Source organism: Protopterus annectens, chromosome 2.part1 (assembly GCF_019279795.1).
Source record: "Protopterus annectens isolate FY-2018-M chromosome 2.part1, PAN1.0, whole genome shotgun sequence".
Lineage (NCBI taxonomy): Eukaryota > Metazoa > Chordata > Ceratodontiformes > Protopteridae > Protopterus > Protopterus annectens.
In genome coordinates, this window is record NC_056729.1 from 78,236,092 (window position 1) to 78,259,812 (window position 23,721).

At 38.8% G+C, this 23,721-nt stretch overlaps 1 protein-coding gene across 4 annotated transcripts in view; it reads left to right on the forward strand.

Moving 5' to 3' along the window:
• The window catches only part of SH3D19 (SH3 domain containing 19), a 2,322,497-nt gene that overhangs the window by 1,902,922 nt on the left and 395,854 nt on the right, over window positions 1-23,721 (forward strand). For all 4 annotated transcript variants that reach the window (XM_044062032.1, XM_044062033.1, XM_044062034.1 and 1 more), the window contains 2 exons: window positions 8,765-8,833; window positions 16,343-16,489. In XM_044062032.1, coding sequence (XP_043917967.1) covers window positions 8,765-8,833; window positions 16,343-16,489 — 216 coding nt within the window. The remainder of the gene's footprint in view (window positions 1-8,764; window positions 8,834-16,342; window positions 16,490-23,721) is intronic.

Here is a 23,721-nt window from a genome sequence, read left to right on the forward strand (position 1 = left end):
ATTTATCTGTGAGGCTATTTACATTTAAGGAATTTAAAAAAGTCAGCATTGTATTAAAAAAGTTATTATTCCCAGCTTTTATATATAGCACACTTTTATTAAATGTCTAGTTCCTGCTTTTGTGTTACATGCATACACTGATTGGCAGGTTAAACATTTATAGAGTTGTTTCTTATCATATCCAGTTGAGCCTATGCAACATCTTATAAAATTTTTTGTTTTGTTGAAAGCCCTCAAACAAACACCCCCGGTACCCCCCCTAAAACCTATTAACGTAATACTAACAAAACTATGTACACCTTCAAATATTGAAGTTTTACCCTCCTTGTAGGAACAAAAGTCCCAAACTGACAGCCACATGCATAGACTTGAGTTAACCTAAAAGAAAGGTTATCCATGCTAAGACGCATGGTGCAGCCTGTACTTCTACTAAATGCTGATTGGTTTTGTCTTATCTTTATATCTCTCCCAGCTGGGAAAACCCCTGAATGTTTTTTATAGAACATTAACTACCTTGGGAAAGCCCCTGAATGCTTTCAGAGAACATTATCTACTTTGGAAAAACCCCTGAATGCTTAGTTTCTCTTGTTTTTTCCTCAGCCAATCACTCCACCAGAATGTATCCCGTTTCTCTTTATCAGATTGTCTCCATGGAGACATGAGACCCAGGTAGCCAGTTTCTCTTTATCACATTGTTTCCATCAGCAGCTGCAGAATTGTTACTGAGCATACATGTATTTGCTAGAAGAAACCCTCATAATATTCAGTGTTGTTCTTCATTTACTTGCTCTCTCTTAAAACTTGTTACTAAATCAATCTAAGGTCTTTAATCCAACAATTTCCCCATGCACGAATGAGAAAAAACACATTAAATTTTCTTTTATCATGCTTTTTAACCAGGCTTTTTTTTTTACATTACAGTGCCTATATTCTTAAAACTGAGCAAGAAGAAAGAGAGGAGTAGGGAGAAAGAAAAAAAAACAGCAGTACCTGTTCACAATCCTCACTACATTTAAAAATAACTGAAAAATCTTTGCTTTATATCATGTAAAGAAAGCTACATGCCACAAAATTGGTGCTATTTAAGAAAAAAAAACTTTACTTACAGTTAACTTTCTCCCGCTTCTTCCCCTTCCCAAAACACTTTTCTGAGCATTAATGAAATGAGGTAGGGCATATGCTTTAGAGTCCCCCAAAAGTCCAACAACTTCTGAAAAAGTTCATTATTTCTAGACTTTCTTGTTCTGTCATATTTCACAAATATGATTATTGCATTGCAATCCCATATTAACGTACTGGTTTTATCACTGTTCATCTCTGAAATCCTGTCTGTACTTCACTTCCAACATATTCTCAATTCTTCTAGACAACTCTCGTGCTCCCTTCCTTCTCTCCAACAATTTCCATTCAAAAATTTGAAAAGGTTTCACAGGCACAGTCTCTCTGTGGTCTTTATTACCAGAAGAACAAGAAGCAGAATCTCCTTCTGCTTCACAGCTCACATTTTATTGGACAAATGTTTGTATTTCCTCCTTAGCATGTAGTTCATCAAAAAATTATTTTGTTCCTGCAAGCATACCTTGAATACAGCTGGGTACAGCAGTTTGTCTCACACCTGCATCTTGACATTCCCTGAATAGTGGAATAAATTTGCTCCTCTTCTGCCTGGTGTACAATAAGTAATTCTTCTCCATGAACACTCTGCTGTCCCCCACTTTTAGTACTTTGTCCTTCTGCCACAGTTTTGTCAAAATCAACTCCATCTGCTGCAGGGGGGATTACATCTTTACTATTAAAGGTCTGGGTTGTTTCCTTACAGCCACGTTTGGAGCATGCACACAATGTGTCCTTTCAATTAACAACCCCTGCTGTGAAATACCAGTCTAGTTGCTTATTTGTGCTTTCATAAAATTAGTGCAGTCTGTTCCTTTCAGCTTCTCTGGTGTAGCTGAAAACTCAGGTTTTCCCCATGTGCTCTGTCCTCTAATTCTATTATTTTTAAACATTTCTTCCGGTGCAGTCTCTTATTCAGCTAGCCTTTTCCTCATTTCAACCTCTGAATTTTTGCAGCTTTATCATCCCATCTGAATATCTGTTTAAAGCTTCTTCCATTTTTTCCAGCCGTTTGTTGTTTGTTTTGAAATACTCCCATCAGTGTTTTATTTATTTTAACCAGGTCTGTATGCAGTTGTCTTATATCTTCCTGTATGTTATTGTAAGTCATGTCTAAAGGTTGCATTGCTTTTTGTTGAACAGATGTAGAACTTTCCCCAGTCAGTGTTTCTTCCTCACTTTTTGTAGCTGTTTTATCTAGATCTTCTGTATTTCTTTATTCCTGGCATCCAGGCAGTGCACTTACTTTCCAGTTACTGAAATTTACCCATAAACACAAGTCTACTGGTCTTCTCTGCTGAGTTTCTGGTTTCACACTGGAAAGCTAGAAATAAGCTGCTACTCAATGTGCAGCCATCTTGGAAGTCTATGAGCTTATCTGATGATGTACCTTTCCAGTTCTCTCATGTCTGTGAGCTGTTGCAGTCTGACTTTGAATACTCATCTATGAAGGCATACATTTCAGCCATATCTAGGTGCTTACCCCTGGATCTGCTGCTCCTGGCCACACTAGAGGTAAACGGTTCTTAAAAGATGTACTCCTTCTGAAACCTCCAAGGAAAGCTATGCCCCTTTTTTGGGACATCGACTTTGTGCTGGAAAAACTCACTCTCATTCCTTTTCAGCCAGCAGCATCTGTCTCTCTCAAATTCTGTACTTGGAAAATTATAAATAAAATTATTATTATTAATTATAAATAAATATAAGCAGCTATTTGGTCTTCTGTGCATAATTTCAGCTAACATTACTGACTGGATGCTTTTTCTAAATCCAGAGTGACATTCACCAGGAGAGTCCTCTCTGAATTATGATACAATTCTCCTATTTCCCTTCCATCCACCCTTCATGCCTCTTAAGTTTTTGCTGTCACCCAATAGTTTGGAATACTTCAACAGTGATTTAAGGAAGGAATTAATGCAGTTGTTTGAGAACCTACAATGACAGTAGATGTCCTACTGACCACTGTTGCAGTACTCCTAGCCTCTTTTCTGATTCTTCTCTTTTTTTCTTCTGGTGGACTAAGAAGGATCACTGTCTTTGTGCCTCTCTTCTTTTAGCCAACCAGTTTAATTTGTCTCTCAGGCTTCTTCAGTGTTACTGGCTTGGAGTCTGAGGATTTATGCTCATACAATACTTATGTACCCTTACACTGGCAGGCCTAGTTCATATGCCGGATTTATGGCTCAGTGGAAGATTTTGGCATTTCCTATCCTGGCCGAACATCCAGGTTTTTTTTACAGAGATAACCCAACGGTTTGGAATACTAGCTAGGCTTAAAAAGGCCCAATGGTAATTAGCCTAATACACACCTATGAACCTATAAGATGCAGCCATAAACTAATCACATTGCAAACTTTGCAGTTATACTGAGATGCAGTAAAGCAGAGCTATAGCTATCCCATCTAGTACCCAGGGCCAGTCTCTGTTTATAGGTTCATAGGTAGGTACTAGGCTATCTGCCCGAAGGCATTTATAAGCCTAGCCAGAATTGTGTTGGCTTTCGCTGCCCTCTTAGATTAGTTCCCTGTGCCTCTGTCCAGCAGAGCCATTGAAGTGATCCCCAGGGTAAACTTTCTATTTCTCGTCAAGGTTTCTCTTGAAGAGTGTTAGCGAGGAGCTCTGCCTTATGTAGACAGGAATCTTGTCCCAGAGCATAAGAAGTCTCGGGGACAGGAATTTATACCTCCAGCACATCCTATTTATTGTTGTGGTGAGGTTTAGATCCCTAGAGCATGTGGATCGAGGGGATATGGTTTTCTTTAGGTGGAGCATGTCCATCATTTCTGGGTTAGACATGGCCTTGTATGTCAGGCATAGATCACCTTTGAGTAGGCGGTATGCAACCAAGTACAGCTGGAGTTTCTTCAGTCGAGCTGCATAAGGCATCTGTTTGAGGCCAGTCATCCTCTTGGTGAGGTACTTCTGTGGTCTTTCCAGCTGTTGCAGGTGTCTTGTAAGGTACATCCCAAATGGGGCGTTGTACTCTATGATGGGTCTGATGAGTGATGTGTAGAGGGGCACAATGACCTCTTTTGATCTGGATGCAAACCCTTTTGTGATTTAGGTGGGCCACATCGAAGGATTTTCTAACCACTTTGGCAATGTGATTCTCAAAAGAGAGATTACTATCTACTTGGGTACCCAGATCCCTTGTTACATCTTCCGTATTTAGGGGGCTATCACCTATGTGGTAGTTTGTGGGTACTTTGTTTTTTCCAAAGGAGATTACTACGTACCTTTTGGCATTTAGTTTGAGGCCATGGTTTTGACACCAGGTATCTGTCTCAGTGAGACCCTTTTGGAGGATGTCTTTATCAGCTGGAGAGTCAGTTATAGCCCCTAGTTTGCAGTCGTCTGAGAACTTGGTCAGCCATAGACCTCCTGTGCTTACCTGTACCACTGAGAAGTATATGCCGAACAGGAGGGGTCCTAGGACTGAGCCCTGGGGAATGCCACTTTGTAACCAGTTTAGAGTCAGACCTAGCTCCTGCAACTCTTACCATGTGGGTTCTGTCCGTGAGACAGTTGGCAACCCATCTCGTAACATAGGGGTTTATGTTCAGGCTGGTGAGCTTGTTTATTATACCAGAATGGGGAGTGGTGTCGAAGGCCTTTGCGAGGTCTATGTAGGCTGTGTGGACCACCTTTCCCTCGTCTATAGCCTTGGTAACTGTCTCAAAGGAGTCCACCAGGTTTAGGAGGCATGATCTGCCCTTAACAAAGCTGAACTGGGTAGGGTCCAATGTTTGGAGGTTCCCAATGTCTCTGTTAATGAGATCCATGATGATGCGCTCCATAGCCTTGCAGACCAAGCTAGTCAGGCTTATAGGGTGATAGTTCCTGGGGTCTGTTGTGGCTCCACCTTTGTGGAGCAGAAAAAACGTTGCTGTGCACCACTCTATGGGCATGTAGCCTGTGGAGAAGCTGAGTTTGAACAGTGTGTTTAGGTGAGGGGTTAGTTAATCTTTGAGCTCGTTGTAGGACGCAGCCTGGGACACTGACTGGCCCCATTGATTCTGTGTTTTTGGCTTTGGAGAGGGCTGTTTTAACCTGATTGTCTGTGATTTCAGAAGCACTACATTCTTCTGGTATGGTTATGGGCCCTTTTGGGGGGGGGGTGAAGATTGCACTTAACCTGTCTGCAAGGATGTTGGTGATATCGGTCGGTTCAGTGTATTTTGTGCCATTCTGCACTAACTCTGAGCAGATATGAGAATTGCCACTTAGATTCTTGACATAGCTAAAGAATGCTGTGTGGTTATCTTTGGAGTCCTTGGCAATTTTTCTTTTGAAGCTAGCCTTGGATGATTTTATGAGGGATCGTAGTTTCTTGCTGATACTGATCAGGAATGTCTTACCTTCTTGGGATTTTACTCTCTTCTGTACTAGTTTCCTCTTTCTATTGTATTGCTTGTTTATGGCAGGGGTTCACCAGACTGGTTTCCTTTTCTTGGAGGAGTGAGTCTTGGTTTTGCTTGGGATAGCATGATCCATGCATTTTTGTAGGTTCCCGTAGAGTGCATTAGTAAAGGATTTTGCAGCTTGGGCAGCATTATACTTTAGCATGGGGACTTTGAAACATTCAACCTCTGTCTTAAGTAACGTGAAGTTTGCTTTTGAAAAGTTTTTCATGGTGGGTTCCTTGACCGGGGGTGGGGGCGGAATGTGGATATCCAGAGTGATTAGTTTATGGTCAGATCTAACCAGCAAGGGGTTGACCTACAGTGTGGAACACCAGTTGCCCATGTTGGTGATGACCAGGTTCAATATGTTGTCACCTCTGGTGGGGGTGATGACCAGTTGATCCAGGGCAAGGGAGTTAGTACTTGAGTAGTTCTCCCAGTTAATGTTTGGGTAATTGAAATCACCCAATATCAGGGTGTTTAGTAGGACCTTTGTTTCCCAGTGTTTCCAGAAATGCAGAATGGGGGTCCTGGGACATGGTGGGTGATCTGTAGCAAGCTACAATTTGAATTGCAGTTTTGTTGCATTGAAGAGCAAAAAAAAAAAAAAACTATAGCAAGTCAGTTAGTGTATTTGTATCATACAGCTTGCTATAGCTTGCAACAGACGGAGCTATGATGCAATGAACTGACTTTTTGTACTAGCATTTTACAGAAAGAAAAACACAGTAGCTGCACATCATGGTCACACCCTGTAATTTCGTATAATCGGACAGCTGTCCTCTTTGCTCAACCCTCTCTGTGCTTCTGCAGTAAAGTATAAGCTTATTTTATTTACAGAATATAGGTATGTTAGCAGCAGTTTTTCATAGTTTTAATTAAGGCTTACTTTGTAATTGTTTCTCCTCAGTGCCTTATGGATGTGTTACTTTTCAAAATCCGAGCAAGTTTTTTTTTTTCATCCCAGTTGGAGATCTGGGTGGGATGCAGAAACTGTACACACTATATAATGTGCAGCAGTGCTGCACAGGATATGTCTTTGATACAAAGTATTTTAGAAAATGTACACACTATGTAATGTGCAGCAGTGCTGCACAGGATGTATCTTTGATACAAAGTATTTTAGAAAATGTACACACTGTAATGTGCAGCAGTGCTGCACAGGATATATCTTTGATACAAAGTATTTTAGAAAATGTACACACTATGTAATGTGCAGCAGTGCTGCACAGGATGCATCTTTGATAGAAAGTATTTTGAGTTGTACCAATGTAGTGCTAATACATAAGATGGATTCATCAACAGATCACTTATCCAGAATGTTCTCTGCAATTTAGATTAGGGCTTCACTGACCTTGTTCACAGATGAGTATGAGTGATATATTTGGCAGTTTTGCCCACAGACGTAAAGTTACTAGCTATTAACAAGCTTCATTATGTAGTCCTGAATTTGATTTCCTGAATTTCCACTTGCAAATTGTGTGACTGATCAGGTCATTTAACCAGCCAGTGATGCCTCTGAAAAGGGGTATGTATCCAGTGGGTTTAACTCATTGATAAGTAAGTAAATAAAAATTCACATGATGAGCAGAAAAGCGCATATTGACAAGAGAAGAAACTTTTGTAATTGTGAGAGAAGATACCATGGTTTAAAACAACACATGCATGAATATTTCCCATGTATGTTAGTAGAGTTACTTTCAAGGCTACATTTAGGTCAAGGAGATCAAAAAGAGAGAGATGTGAAGGTTAGCAGCTGCCAAAAGACACAAAATCAGGGTGGGACAACAGATCTTGACAAACTGGTAACCTGGATATGTGTTGGACCTGTCGGTTAGTGTGACCCAGTTATTTTAGTTCTCTGTAGACCTTTGACCTGTACTATTTATACAATTTGCCCAGTGCCAGACCTTGGTCTCCACAGGAGATACTTCTGTTGGTTAGGTAAAACACATTTGCTCCCTTTCCCAGCCTCACAGGAAAGGATGTATGATTATGGCTGCTCATTCCCTTCAACATGGTTGGAACTCCAGCATGCTGAATCATTAAAAAAGTAGCTCACAACAGTGGGTGTAGATGCCAAGTCCACAAGTATTGTGTTGCCTTATGGTAGTGGACATTTTTAGAATATCCCAATGGGAACTTTGCACACTGCTGTGTTATTGTTTGTGTTCACTGAGGTTAGCATATGATGATCTAGCTGTGTGTTGCTCCGGTTTAGTGAATCTAGAATGTCATTGTCCCTGCCTGCCTGCTTGTGTGGCATTTTGTCAGTTGACCTCTAACTCTGTTTTTTTCTGACTGCTGCTGACCCTTCATGCTTTCTAATGGCCTTAATCAGCATGCAGCCTTAACAGTGGCTGCCATTATGAAGGCTTGTTAATTTCTTCTGCCATTTTAAAGTCTTCTTCTCTTTTACCATGCCTGTGCTTTCCTTTTTTCTTCTGTAACCAGTCTGTTTGAGCACTTAATCTCTTTTTAACTACCTTTACAGCATTATGTATCATATTTTAGTGTGTCTTTTGTGTCCTGTCCAAATATACATTTTTTCTAACAGTAAATGTAAATGCCATATTAATGTCATCACCATTGCGGCTGTGAAACTTTTTGTATTAAGCATTTTCTTATCAGTTATTATGTGTGTTTCTGTATGACATAATTCTTAATTGGAGAGGGGGAGAACAGCTAGTGTCCTTGGAACCGTCTGATACACCTGTTAGTATTTAGAGTCATCTCAGTAATCTCTTTTTTTTTTCCTGTAGTAAGTACTTCTAGCACTTGATTTCTCAATTTGTTGATTGTAGGCATTTGGCAGTATAAAACTTTGGAACACAGTATTTTATAATAGTTATCCTAGTTTTGTTTAAGTACAACTGCACCCTTCTGTGGACTGTACCAAGGGAAGAAAAAGAAAAACAGAAAATGCACTTCTATATATCACCCTTGAAACAGTACCACATTCCTAGTAACACTGCCATACATCTCTGTATTGTTCTACATTTTAGTTACTACTACTGAGTAATGTTTGAACCCAAAAACGTTTTATTTAAAAAAAACCCAAGCCAGTCAATCATAATGCCAAGCAGTAAGCCATTTGTGTTGGCTAAGAAGTACAAACCTGTGTTAAAAATTGCCTAGGTACTATGATTTTAAAATTGTAATTATAAATGTTTGTATACTGTTCACATTGTACACAACACTTATGTCAAGCACGTAAGTTTTTTGTTTTGTTTTTTTTCTCTTTAAAGCTCCCACTTCCCCATGGAATTGCTGAACGAGATTTTGTTTCCCGAGTCCCAGGAGAACTGTCTTTTAAGGTAAGATAGGTACATGCTGTGCTCCATGGGTTGAGAGGGTGGCTTAATGGTTAAGGTGTTTACCTTACAAACACAAGGTGCATGGTTTGAGTCTCACAAGGCATAATTGGCTAGGCTTAAAATGGCTCACAAGAGCAGTTAGCTTAGTACTAATCTGGAACCTATGAACCTTTGCAAACATATAATAGGGACTCTGTAACCTAATATTCTGAGTCAAATGTGATATTACGTAAGTTTGTGTATAATACTGCTGGAGTGCCTTTGGGGTGTTCAGCTGAAACATTTAACTAGCCTGAACCTGCTCCCAGGTTTTTTGATTTGATTCACAGATAGAAGAGGTCAGAATGCCTTTAGAATTTGAATACAGGGATCCCAGACCAGGTGTACGTCTTATTGTTGCACATATTTGTTTCTCGCATTCAACTACTTTTACTGGGATTTAAAATGGTTAATATATTTGACTAGATTGAAGTGCCCCATTTGTACAAGTGTGTTATATACTGATTCCGTCTGTGCTGGTCACACATTTCTTATGCATTCTTTGCTTCACCTTTTTTTGTTTGTTTTTTGTACTGACTTGGTCATCTTGCACTAAGGCTAGTAAAACTGGAGATATACTGAATGGTGTAATTGTGACGTCTACCATCAGCTTATTGGTGGTCTTATTATTTGCAAAACACACTTTGCATGCAGTGCTATTTCTTTTTCTCTCTCTCTCTGACAGACTTCAGAAGATTGTTACTCAAGTGCATGCATAGTGATCTGTGTTTTTACATTGTGCTGTTTTGTTTTTTGTTTCCGTAGTTCCACGTGTTGTCCTTCCTCCAAAGTGTACCACTTCCATTCCCATAAAGTGCACTTCCTGTGGCACATTTGGGTTGTGGATTGAATCTTTCTGTGTATTATTTGGGAAAGAAGCAACCATTTGCATGTTTTAAGTCATTCAACTATTCCTTGCCTAACAGTTTTTGAAGTATGCTGTCTGTTTATTGGACTGTTTCTCTGTATCCTCCTTTGTTTCATAGTTGTCCAAGCAGTTGTAGTTATTTATCCCTTGTCTGATGCTGAGGTTTCTATTTTCCATGATCATTTAGAAAATATTGTAATTGTGCTGCCCTGTAATCTTAGTTAGAAGCCAGTAGATTTAATTTTTTTGTAATCTTTCTAGTCTTAGTGTAAAGTTGTTTTTGTCCCCCCACTGAAAAGTAAATTGTGTTGTCTTTGTGTGTAATTTTTAAAATAATCTTTCATGACCTGTACTGGGGCTAATATTTTATTATTGCTTTAGTTTCTGATTCTGTTATTGGTTTCTTTCATACCTGTTCTTTGTGACTGCTTTGCTCTGTGATGCAGATAAGGAGGTCTGCCCCATTTTCTATCTGTTAATTCTGATAAGTACTGCATTTTTTTTTTGCTTCACTTGAAGTGTTTGCTGATGACTCTCCCTGCTTACAATCTCCAGAATGGAACATTGTATTCAAATAAGAGAGTATCAATTACCTGTAACAGGAGATCATCATTTTTGTGTGCTGGTGATATCCCACTGTGTGCATTTCAGCTTTGTTTTTTCTCTTTAGAACCTCACCACATACCAAACCAGATTAGGTTAATTTATATGGTTACACTTAGTCTGTTTTTTTTTTTTTTTGAGAAATAATTATAACTTTAGGTTTGTTTTTTGCATGGTAGCTATCTTTATTCATGTAAAATACAGGCATCAAGTAAGCTTTTGTGTCCCAAAGGTGTGTTTTTGTGTATATTTTCATGTGAGTACCACATGCATCTTCTATGATATTTGTAGATTTAATGTAGGCATTAAGTTTTTGTACTAATGAAGTATTTGCGCAGCTTAGTGCAACCTGTCGCTGCACATTTTTCCAGCTAACCTTTCTGAGAATTTCAGTTCAAATGTCGTAAGTGGTGCTGGCCCATACTGAACAATCCAGCACCCGTGTAGTTACTGTACTCTTGAAACACTCATGGATATACAGAAAACCAGCAAACATTTATTACTGTATAAAAACTTTAGTACTTTCATCCCCTAACATTGGAACTTATTCTGAATAATTCCAAAAAAAATACAAAACCATTTTAAGTAACCTTTGACTCAAACATCAATCAAACATCACATATGATATCACTTCCTGTCAGTCTTTAAAGTAACAATGTACCGTATCACCACAATATAGTCTTAAAAATGCATCAAAGTGCTGACAAGTATAGTTAATAATAAGAAATATAATAAATATCGAGCTTGTTAATTATAATTCATAAGTCCTCAACTTCAGAGTATTATTAATGGTTATTATAGCATTTAAACCAGGAAATTAGAAGAATTTAAAAATAATTGCCACTAAAGTTCTCTTTTCTCAATAATCTCAGACCATGGCCCACCATCTTCTGGCACCCATTAAAGCGAAAAAACAGAAATCCGTGAGAATTGATGGAAATATGTTTGTATAATACATTACTACTGTTAGCTTTCTCAATACCATACAGCTGCTCTTAAACCTAAGCTGGGTCTTCCCAATATAAAGTGCTGGATAATGTTGGCAGATGGTCACATAAATGATACCCCTTGATTAGCAATTAATATGCCCTTTGGGTTATATCAGTTGTTTTCCAATGAAGTACACTCTTTATTTAAGGCATAAGAGTGCTGTTTACAATAGCCACATTTAAAAGTATCTATTTTTTATTAGTGAGATCATTTTTACCCTGCTTTGTCACATTATGCATATTATTATAATAATTTTTAAAATATTTACCTCTTCGAAAATAATCCTATGGGAGTTACCGCGAAGGTTCCTCATTTCCTGGCTGCTAAATGAAACTCCCAATTTTTACATAATATTTGTGTAGTAGCCCAACAATCAAGCTGTAAATTGTGATGAATGACTTGCTAAAGTCAATATTGTCACCTTTCCCCTCTTTTAATAACTTTACTTAATGGTCCCTTGATCGTAAGAGGACCGTAAATCCCACTTTTCCTTTTATAAACAACGTCATCTCTTATTGGGTCCAAGAAACTATGAGGATACCCTTTTCTTATAGACATCTCAATTAACATGCTACATTCTCCCCAAAACATATCAAAATCCATGACCATTCTTGCTAGTCTAACTAATTGGCCCAGGTGACAACTCAAGAAGTGCAACAATGAGTTAGAATAAGTGGGATTTCTATGTCTATTAGTTACAAATCCATTTTCCTCAATATTTTTACTGATCTCCAAGTCCAAATAATGTGCTGTGGATTAGAGGAATATGCAAATTTTAAAAAAGTGGTTGAATTAACATATTCAACAAATGCCTGTGTCTTATTCATTTAATCTATCCACAAAATAAAATATCATCAAGGAAGTGAGTATAAAAAGTCCAGAATTTACCAAAGGAACTATTTAAAAGGTATCACTTCTCCCATTGGGCCATGACCAAGTTAGCAAACAAACTCACGCAAGCAGCACCATTTGTCAACTCACTCCTTTGTCGATAATACAAACCTTCAAAAAATATAAACTTAATAGCTATTACAATATCCATAAGATCGATCAGTGTATTCATTCCACTTGGACTAATATTAACAGTGTTACTCAAATTATGAAAAAAAATATTCCAAACCTAATTAATGTGGTACCATAGTGAATAGATCCTGAAAGTATATAATGAGAAAAACTGAGTCAACAGAGCCAAGCTTTACAAAAAAAATTCCATGAACCCTTGCAATTAAAAGGGATTTCCTTACTAAAGTATGTGAGTTTAAGATTTATATATTTAGCTATTGGATGTGTTTTTGAATGACCAGCATCTACTTTTGGTCAGGTGGGGGTTTGGATAAATCTTTGAGTTTTGGATAGTCCAAAGATAGCAGCTTCTCAATAATCATATATTTTTGCACTTCTTCATTGATCTACCCCTGGGTAGAAAGATCGAATAACTGAATATCAATTTTTAGAAGCAATGTTACATTCATTTCTGGAAACTTCCTCATATGTCTCATTCAAAAGTAAACAACAAATCCTAGTACTATACTCCCTCCAATTCATGATAACGATCCTCCTCTATCCAGTTTCAGCCTTAACTGGGGGTTCTGGACAATGTCCAAAAGTAACTTCCAATCTTGCTTACTTATATTATACCAATTAGTGTCAACAGTATGGGTTGACATATGCCTAAAATCTAGTTCACGGGTTTTTTTCAAAAGTTTTTATTAAAGGGTGTAATATAAGATTAAATGTACCATGTTTTTTGTATTGACTACCTTGTAATTGACCAGATTTGTGTTTAGTATTAGATTCAATTTCCTTTTAAACAGTTTTGAATCATTTAATACATTGCATATCTTAGATCTCAAAGTTGGAACAAATGTGAACCCTTTGTCCAATAAATAAGCATGTTGTTGACCAACATCCTTTTCACTAAAGTTATAAATCGTAGTCTATTCAAAATAATTTTAGGAGTTACTTCACTAAAATGTTCAAGGCTGATCACCCATTCACTACATCCAAAACTGAAATCAGAGCCGTCATTCATAAAAAAAACAAAACTATGGAGAAGTCACTGTTTAAGCCATGAATTCTGGTTCTGCCATGCATTGTTGTTGTTGTGGAATCTGTTCCTGTTCTTGATGAGCTGGAAGCATCACAGAGGTGGATATTTTAAAGAGACTAAGCCAAAAGTCATTCTCTCCAGTCCCATCTGCTCAATTACATGAGTCCTCATATCTGTCTGTATTGCGGCCTGTACTAAGAGAAACTCTAAAATTAAATGGACCATTGTTGCTATTTTCCTTTGCCCTTGGAACAATCAAATCAGTTTTGTTTAAGTTTCTTCTGCGGATCTTCACTTCTAATGAGACCTTGTCCAGTTGCCTAAAAATAATGAAGTATTTAGTAGAATAATTCTCAGACAGTATATTTTGTGTGATCGAGGTATCAAGAGAATTGATCTCCACCTTTAACCAATCCATCATTTTTTATTGCGCTTAACCAAAACCTCTTCTATTAAGTTGCAACCCTGCAGATCAAAAAGGGCTAGCAGTTCATGATGTAAATCAGAGCCCTCCTTCATACCGCTAGGTAATTTCTAGGTTCTTAGGCCCTAAGGTACAAGGAGCGACTTGATGCATACCTTAAAATATTAATTTTCAGTCTGTAACTTTTGAATTTCAGTAATTTATTTTCAAACTCATTCAGCTGTTTATAGAGAGTTTCGGCTAAACTCAACACAACAGTGTAACTTTGATGAAGTAATGTGGTTCTCCTTATTTAGCTGCAGCGAACATGCTGGCAAAGCTTTCCCCCCACGAAAAAGAAAAGACAGAATGTCAAGGAAAACATTGTGCAGCTGTTATACCACTACTGTCATGCAGAAAAACATAAGGCCTGGTTCCTCACAAGCACCAGATACTAGAGTAGGAACATCCATCATATGCTGTGTAAATTCACATTGACAGAGTCAAGTTACCAATAGTTTCATGTAGACTTTCCGAAGATACAGCATGCTGGGTAAATGAATTGTCTTTCATCTCCAGCATTTCCTCAGATGACATAGTGTAAAATCCACACCAGGAACTACAAAACCTCGGCTCAGCAAAAATCAAACGAATAGAATCTTGAAACACTCAAACCAACAAACTTTTATTGCTATATAAAAAGTTTAGTACTTTCATCCCCTAAGACAGATGGTACTTCAGAACAATTCTAAACAAAAAAATGCAAAACCAAGTAATTTTTGACACAAGCATCACATATGACATCACATCCGGTCAGTCTTTAAAGTAGCAATGCACCTTATTGCCACAACACTCTACAAAGTAGTCTTAAAAATGTGAAACTGCATCAAAATACTGACATTGTAGCTGATAACTATAATAAATGTTCATCCTGTTAATTATAATTCATAAGTCTTCAACTTCAACATGCTGTTAATATATATTATATCACTCAAACCAGGAAAGTTAGAAGCATTTAAAAATAATTGCCACCAAAGTTCTCTGTTCTTAATAATTTTGGAAAACGGACCACCCCCTAACATCTTCAGGCACTCGTAGAAGGGCAAAAAAAAAAAAAAAATCTAATGAGAATTGTTGGTAGAAATATGTTGTATAATGCATTATTGCTGTTAGCATTCTGAATGTCATACATGTGCTCATATATCCTGTCTTTAAAACCAGAGCTGGGTCTTCCCAATATAAAACGCTGGACAATGTTGGCAGATGGCCGCATAAATGACACCCCTTGATAAACAATTAATATGCCCTTAGGGTTGTATCAGTTGTATTCCAAAGAAAATACGTTCTTTATTTAAGACATAAGGGCATTGTGCCACATTTAAAAGTACCTGTTTTTTATTAGTGGGATTATTTTTATCCCACTTCATCACTTTATACATATTATCAAAATAATTTTAAAACATTTACTACTTCTAAAAATAATCCTAGGGGGAGGTACCAAGAAGGTCCCTCATTTCTTTGTTGGCTAAAAAAGCTCCCAATTTTCGCATAATATTTGTCTAACAGACCAACAATCCAAGCTATGAAGTGTGATGAATGACTTGTTAAAGTTAATATTCACGCCATTCTCCTCTTTAATAACTTTACTTAATGCTCCTTTCATCATAGATCATGAATGTTATGCAAAACTTGGTAGTTTTTTTAGCCATCTAGAAAATGAGACATCCTCTTGGTACTTCTGCTAGGATTATTTTTAGAAGAGGTAAATGTTTTAAAAATTATTTAATATGTTAATATATATAAAGTGACAAAGTGGAGATCCAGGAAAGGCTTTGCTAGGATCATTCTCTGGGGACTCCTGGAGCTATATCCTCACACCTCCCAAGTTGGATTGGCTTTGGTAATCTACCCATTTAGCATTTCTGGATATTGCAGCAGTGGGAAGGATGAATGTAGTACAGTTGTATAAGTCGTACTTACCCATAACTGTAGATGTTCAAATTCCTCACTGCTGCAATAGCTTCACCCACCCTCCATCCCCCTACTATTTTGGGAAATATTTTGGAGGTGATTTCCTGTTTGTTTACTACTTTTTACCTTTTGTGCAATAAAATCCTGAAGATTTTCAACTCTTGACTGCTGACCTTCCCTCCTGAAGGCTGACAAATCAGCAGTCAGTGTGGAGGGGAGCCAGAACGTAGGCAAACACAATCCTTATAGCCTTTTAGGTTACTGCAGTAGTGAGGAATTTGAATGTCTACAAGTATTGAATGTCTACAAGTATGGGTAAGTGCAACCTATGCAACTGTACTTTCTCTGTTTTGTAAATTATAATGAACACCTCTGGTGGTTTGGATTCTGCCTAGCCTCTTTACCTCTGGCATCGTACTTATGACTGAAGCTCACAAGGGGAGATTGTCCAAGGAAAGCAAAGACTATGATGCATGCATACTTTTATTTTTTTTTTGTCGTCTTTGAGACTGTCTAAGCTATTGTTTGCAGTGAGTAGCAGTTTACACTAAAAGTAATTTTTAAACCAAAAATAACTTCTTTCAGCGTGGTGATGTTTTGGTGTTGCTTCAGCGAACAAATAAAGATCATTTCCAGTGCCAAAAGGGAGATGAAGTTGGTTCTGTCCAAGCATCTTATCTGAAGATAATCACACCATTAAATGAAGAGGACAGTTTTGTAAATAAGAGCCAGGTAATTACAACTCACTATATAGCTTTAACATTTCAGATCTTGCAGCCTTTGCTAGAACGTTATTATTTTGTTGGAAGCTTATCAGTGATTCACCATTGTGTGTAGTTTGTTCGTTTGTGTATCTTCATCATCTGTCTCTCCATACAGTGAATCTTTTCTATGACAAATCACATGACACAGCTGTCTGGTAATGCTTAATGCTACAGGTCTTTAAATCAGATCCTGTGAACATCTGCCATTAAGTAAGTTTTGCTTGGCAAACATTTGGTAACACTTGCTACTTTGTTTTCATTTTTGGTATTTATACTTTCTCGCTGTTATGGCTGCCATATTGGTGCAGCAGTTAACGTTGCTGCCTCACAGCAAGAGGTTCTCCGATTTGATCCTCGGCTGGGGTGCCTTTGGTGCAGAGTCTGCATGTCCTCCCTGTGGTCGCGTGGGTTTCCCCCGGGTGCTCCGGTTTCCTCCCACATCCCAAAGACGTGCTGTAGGTGGATTGGGCACACTGAACTGGCCCTAGGTGTGAGTGCCTGTGTGTATGTGTGCCTTCTGTGGAAGGCTGACAACTCGACACCGTAAAACTCCACTGCTCATCATGAGCGGACAGGTGATCTGCTGTGGCGACCCCAACCGGGAAAAGCCAAAAGAAGAAGAAGATACTTGCTCGCTATTACTAAAGTTAAAAAAGTGTGACATTAATGTTACTTAAGTACCACTGTACCTTCTTACATAGCACCTACATAATACAAATTCAGTTTCAACACCAAACCAAACAAAATGAAAAGCACTTGATTTCTTAAAGACGTGTTTTCCAAACTACTAGCACTTAGTGCACTGATGTTATTTCAGTGAAGCTCATTCAGAGAGTAATAGTACATGTAAAAGTGACACTCATTAATCATCTGATCCTGGTAAACATTGTTGCTTTAAATTCACATTGATTGAGACCCCCAACTAGTTATGTCAGCACTTCTACAGTTTGTGTATGTACAAGATGGTACGCTAGTGTGTTTCTAGTACTTTCTGGCCTATGGATTGTTTGTGCTGTTTGTCAGATTGTATGAAAGTACCATGTTTGAAAGATTACCTTTATGGCTTCTTTGAAAAGAAACTGTTCAAATGGCAAGAATGCGGCATCCCTTCTCTGTCCTGTTTATTGTAATGAACACCATTGGCAATGTGCCTAGTCTCTGAAAGCTACTGGGTGGTATTTCCTGTCTCTTGTTACTTTCTTGCTTGGGATGGTTTCTTGCTCCTATGACCTTATCTTAGTGCTGAAAATTCAAGTCAGAGCTGCACTGATAGTGGCAGAACATCCTGGAGGCCTACCTGACTGTTTCAGAAAATACCCAGAGTCAGGGTGGTGTTAAAACCGTCTTCCAAAGCATGATATACAAAGTTCTTCAAGTAAATATAAATGGAAGCAGCACAGTGTAAACAGCCACACTAAAGCTGATAATGTCTTACAAAAGAAAAAGGACCAGTTAGTTTGTGCTGGAAGATATTAGTCCTACTAGCTGGTACATACCAGTGCCACACAAGTATGCCTATCATAGCTTCAGAGGCCTGCATTTCAATTCACTTGACTTTAGCCTTTTTTCCGGACTCTTGCCTTAGGGCCGGTGATTAGTACAGTATGTGTCTTTGATTGGCTATGTTTCAATTTAGCAATAGGCATGTAACAAGACAGTCTAACAGCTTTGTGCAGAGGATTAAGGCTGAGCTGATGAACCTTATTCTCTAGTCCAGGGTTTGATTCCTTTTATCTCCTTTTTACTGTTGCATGACTCAGAGTTGTAACTTAAGCAGGCAGTGCTCCTGGGTCGCCCCTGAAAAGAGGCTTGTGCCTACTGAGCTTATTCTGTTAACAAAGTAGCATAAAATAAAATACAATTAAGTAAATTAACAACTGTAATTCTTTAGTTTCTTCCACTGTACGTGTATTCATTTTAAATGAAGTGTTTGGCAGGTAATGTATCTGTTTTCATCAAAAAGTGGGAAAAATGGAATTTGTAAAGTACAGATATTGTATTTCTGTGACATTTCTGTTGGAACTATTAATATATGTGATGAAATCATTTTGTGTAGATCTCTGATGAAGTAGAATTATCAGGAAGATACAGATCTAAGGATGACTACAGGAAAAGTATTATCAAAAAATTGGAAAATATAAAGCATTTACATGATTATGGAAAACCTTATAGAAATTCCATCTCAATAATTGAGTTACCTGATATTGACCACCCAGTACAGCTCAGTAACTGATTTAGTTGACCAGTCAGCAGTAAGATGCCATTAGAAAAGAATGTGGATTGGTAAAAATCTTTAGAACGTGCACCTTCATTTCATTGGAACATTATGCAGCTGTGTCATTTTCCCTTTTTGTGGTCTAAAATGTACATTGTTTATCAGATTTGTAGTGTTGATTATCCACTACATACTGCCAGAATACATCTTCATATGTTGTGGATTTTATGGCTTAGGTCATTGGGGATGCCTCATAGCATTTCACATGCAACCTGCATAGAGGCTGCTGTACTTACCAGAAATATGCCTAAAATAAGCCAAACTGGTAGAATCCTAACCTTAACAGAGTATATAACAAAGGGCAAAAAGTCATGACTCATGACCAAAGTCAGGAAGAGCAACTATCATAATGACAAGAACTCACTAATTAAACTAAAAGGAGACTAAGAGTACTAATTAAATTCAACAAGGCCAATTGTAAGGTCAGATAGCCTCTCAGGCTAAAAACAGCCTTAAGGTCTTCTACAGCTATGTCTGAAACCTTAAAGGTAACATACAGCAGTGTGCTAAACAAGCAAAGTGACATATTGAATCTACTGGCTGATAAATTTGGTTCTAAGTTCACCCCCCCCCACTCCCCCCAAGCCTCTCAGTCCCTACGAGCATAACCCCGTAACTGTTGGAAAGCAGCAAGTCATGGCAGCACTTGCTAAGGCCAAAAACACAGCCTCAGTTGTCCCAGACAGCAACCCTGATTGCCTGTTAAGTAGCTTGAGACATGACTCTCTCCCCACCAGCATACAAAACACATCGTCCAAAGCCTCCTTTAAAAACCTCATTAGGCAATATCTCAAGAAAAGTTGGCAGTGCCATGACTTGCTCCCCAGGCTAGTGAAAGCGGATACGGTACATATACTAAACCTTGAGTACTTAAAAATAGTCTTCACTCTTACTCACAAACACTAGCTAATGTACAATGTATGTACTGCACTGTACTGGTGTACTATGTATTTATTCTACCTGTGTTCCAAATATCAGCTGTACACCACAAATCTATTTATTTTATTTACTTATTTTACATTTGTTGACCGGGATAGTCCGACTGGATATATGTCCATTTTCAGTGGAGGCCTGGAAGAGACAGCACATGCATCACTGAGTGATAAACTCAGGCAGACATGTTTAGAAAAATATAGACAAAGAATGCAGGCAGATGTCAGTATACACAATGTGCAGACTTGCATCTGATTGGCAAAGACGTATCAGAAAATGTGAACATAGAATCCAATCAGATCTCATAATTCACAATGCTTAGACATTCAAATGCTATGAGGCATATATACTTGGCTAAACAGCAGGTTGGGTAGCAAGACATGTATTAGTGAAGTTGTTAGTCAGGTTTAGAACAAGAGCACAGCCAATGAGATGTGAGGTATTTTTTGAGTTCTCTCTTAAATAGGGGGTAGTCATGATTCCTTGGTTAATGGTAGTAGGGAGTAGATTCTAGATTTTACTGGTTGAGTTGGCAAATGTAGCATCGCCTGCAGAGTTGTTGGATTTTTAGGTCAGTATCATTAGTCTATCAACTGAATAAAAACCCAAAAACCAACGAAACGAAACTCAACCCAAAAAACACTGGTGCACCAGTTTGTCAGCTGAGCGTAATGGCCTGGGGGCACTATGAGGGGTGAGAATATGTTTGAGGGCACGGGTGTAATCAGGTTGGAGTATTTCATGCACTACTATAAGCTGGTTGAACTGTAGAAGGGTAGTATACTCTAGCCATCCCAGTGATTTGAGGTTCTGGCAATGGCAGGTCCTAAAAGCCATTCCAGTAGCGAATCTGGCTATATGATCATAACATCCTGATAATTTGTTGAGATCAGTTTTGGATAGGTTGGTGTGTACAGGGGAGGCATACATAAGGGTAGAGAGAAGGTGTGATCTTGCAATAGCTACCCTAGCTGGTGGGGGGGGGGGGGTGAGGAATGGTTTGGCTTTGTACAGGGAGCCAAGTTTTTTGTTGATGGACTTAATAGTGCGATTGACATGTTTATCAAATTCAAGGTTGTTGTCTATTATTACGCCTAAAAGCTTTGTATGGTCATCAGGGGAGATAATAGTGTCATTGCTAGATTTGATGTTGAAGGAAGGAGGAAAATTTCTACGGTTAGGGGAGAAAAGTAGTAGCTTGGTTTTGTTAGGATTTAGAAGCAGGCAGCAATTAGCTAGCCATGCTTTTACCGTGCTGAAAGTGGTCTGGTTGAGGGTTAGAAGTTGTGTAGGAGAGGAGGCAGAGCATATTAGCGCTGAGTCATATGCATATTGGATGCAGGTGGCTCCTGGGATGGTGTGCAGATCATCGATAAAGATAGAGAAAAGAGGGGGACCTAGTATGGACCCTTGTGGGACACCTAGGGCTAGAGGAAGTTGGGATGACAACTTGCTCTGCCATAAGACAGCCTGCTGTCTATCGTTTAGGTAGGAGTGAAACCATTGTATTGCATGTTGGTCTAAACCAATGGTTTGTAGGGTATTGAGCAGTAGTTGATGGTTGACCATATTGAAAGCTTTTGAGAGATCTAGGAAGAGTGCCGGAGATAGTTTGTTGTTGTTACAATGGCGACTGATGACATTAGAGAAAGATAGAAGGGCTGTGGTGGTACTGTGGAATGGCCTAAAGCTGTGCTGAGAGTCAGCGAGCTTTCTATTTTGACTAAGAAAGTGCATGATTTATTTGTGTATGCATCTTTCCATGATTTTAGCTAGTGGTGAAAGAATGGCTATAGGTCTAAAGTTAGATCATTCTGTGGAACTTCCTCCTTTATGGAGTGATATAACGTGATATTTTCCATATTGCTGGGATGGATCCTTCTGAGATGGATCTGTTGATCAGAATAGAACTGGGAAGTGCTATGGCATCAGCTGCTTTTTGAAGATATTCAGCTGGGAGGTGGTCGGCAGCTAGTGTAGTAGGTTTTAGCTTTTTGAGTAAGGTCCGGATCAGGTTGGTAGGTACGGTTTGAAAGGTAAAGGTGGGTTGGGTGCTGAGTGGATCGGGGCTAGATGTGTCAGAGCTGGTGTTTGTGTCCGATGGAGTGAGATGGGTAACTAGAGACTGGATAGTTTCAGTAAAGGGGTTGAAGCCTCCTTCCTCTTCTACCTTTATTTTTAAATTAATATTTTCTTGTTTGTTCTCTCCACTGTAACTGTTGATGTGCTGCATGCCACTGTAAAAACATATCTGTTGTAATTTGTGTGTATGCTGATCATGTCTAAATATCTAAATGTATCTGTAATTTTTCTTTGTGGAGCTTTTCTCCCCGAGCCTCTGCTGAAAAAGGGCCTTTTCGGCTCAGTCAGATACCCCAGTTAGTAAATGTTAAATAAAAATAAATGACTTATCGGGACCACTTGAGTTGTTTTTCAACTAAAGCCTCAAAACTGGCTATGTACCGCATGAATGGAGGAATGCCACAGTTATTCCTCTTCACAAGGGTGGACTATCAAGTGGCCCTGGAATCTACAGACCTATTAGTCTATCTAGTGTAATATACAAAGCCATGGAATGAGTTATGGAAATGATCAACAAAGATATTGGCAACCTACAGACACTGGACCCATCCTGGTTTGGTTTTCTCAAAGGAAGGTCATGCCTACTTAACCAGATAAGACATCTTTGTGTGTGTCACCAAGGCAATGGATGAGGGGAAAACAGTGCATACCACCTACCTAGACCTGGCTAAGGTGTTCAATGCAATACCCCACTCGGGTATTGTTGACAAACTCACCAAACTAGCCATAAATCCATATGTAACTTGGATTGCCAGCTGGCTTACAGATAGGACTCAAGAAGTCAGAACTGGTGATACCACCTCCACCAAAAGACCGATCACCAGAGGAGTACCTCAGGGCTCAGTGCTGGCTCTGCTTCTGTTTGGAATCTACTTCTCAGAGGTCATGGCTAATGTCAAGGGCCTCTGTTTTACCAAATTTGCAGATGACTGCAAATTGGGAGCTATTATACCTTCAGCCCATGACGCTAACATCCTGTTTTTTTGGGAATTTTCCAAGGCTGATGTCATCCCTAAAAAGGATCACTAAAACATGCATGTATAGGCAGCAGATTCCATGTAGAATTATCACTTCAGTGATTTTTTTTCCTATGCAAAGTAAACAGCCAGTGTTGACTTCTAAATATTGTTTACATTTTAACAAGAGAGTCCTATTTCAGAGTGCCCAGAACTTCAGTACCTTTTTTGTACATAAAAAAATTCTGACCTGAGTTCAAGAGACACACATCCCTCCATTCAGAAGTGAACCTTCTGCTAGTGGTACTGGCAAGTAGAGGTCAAAGCTCCACCACCACCAGGGAATGAATAAGTGCAAAAAGTTGGTTGTGAGCAATTCTAATAGCAGAGACCATGAGGCCTAAGAGATCCTGTCAGCCCCATCAGGGCCTGCAGTCATTAGACTCTTTAAAGTACAAACTTGTCTATACCTTGCGGCATCTGACAGCGCAATATCAGTATGGCAGTCTTGCCATTCTCCACTGACATTTTAGTTGTGTCACAGATGGGTACCATTTCCCAACTATCTGCAGAGGACCAGCCCAACATGTATATGACTAGGAATTTCTTTTACTCTCTCCTGTTACACATCCCAGATATTCTCACAGTTACTATTCAAAATCTTTAAACTTCAGGTCTGAGACCATAATTGTAGTAGTTTGGAAAAAACTGAAGCTTGTTATGCTTCCAACTTCTTACTTTTGTGGGATAGTTTCATACGTTTGATGAACAAGGTCAAGGCCAATTAGCTATCAAGGAGCTTGATGCCCTGGATCCCACATTATAATTTACGAATGTCCACAAAGTCATCCGGTTCTTCATCTTGTAGATATGAATTTACGAGTTTGATCGTGAAGGGGAGGTTATTCCAAGGGATCGTGGGTCTTTAAAATATGATGCTGTCACATTTCATGG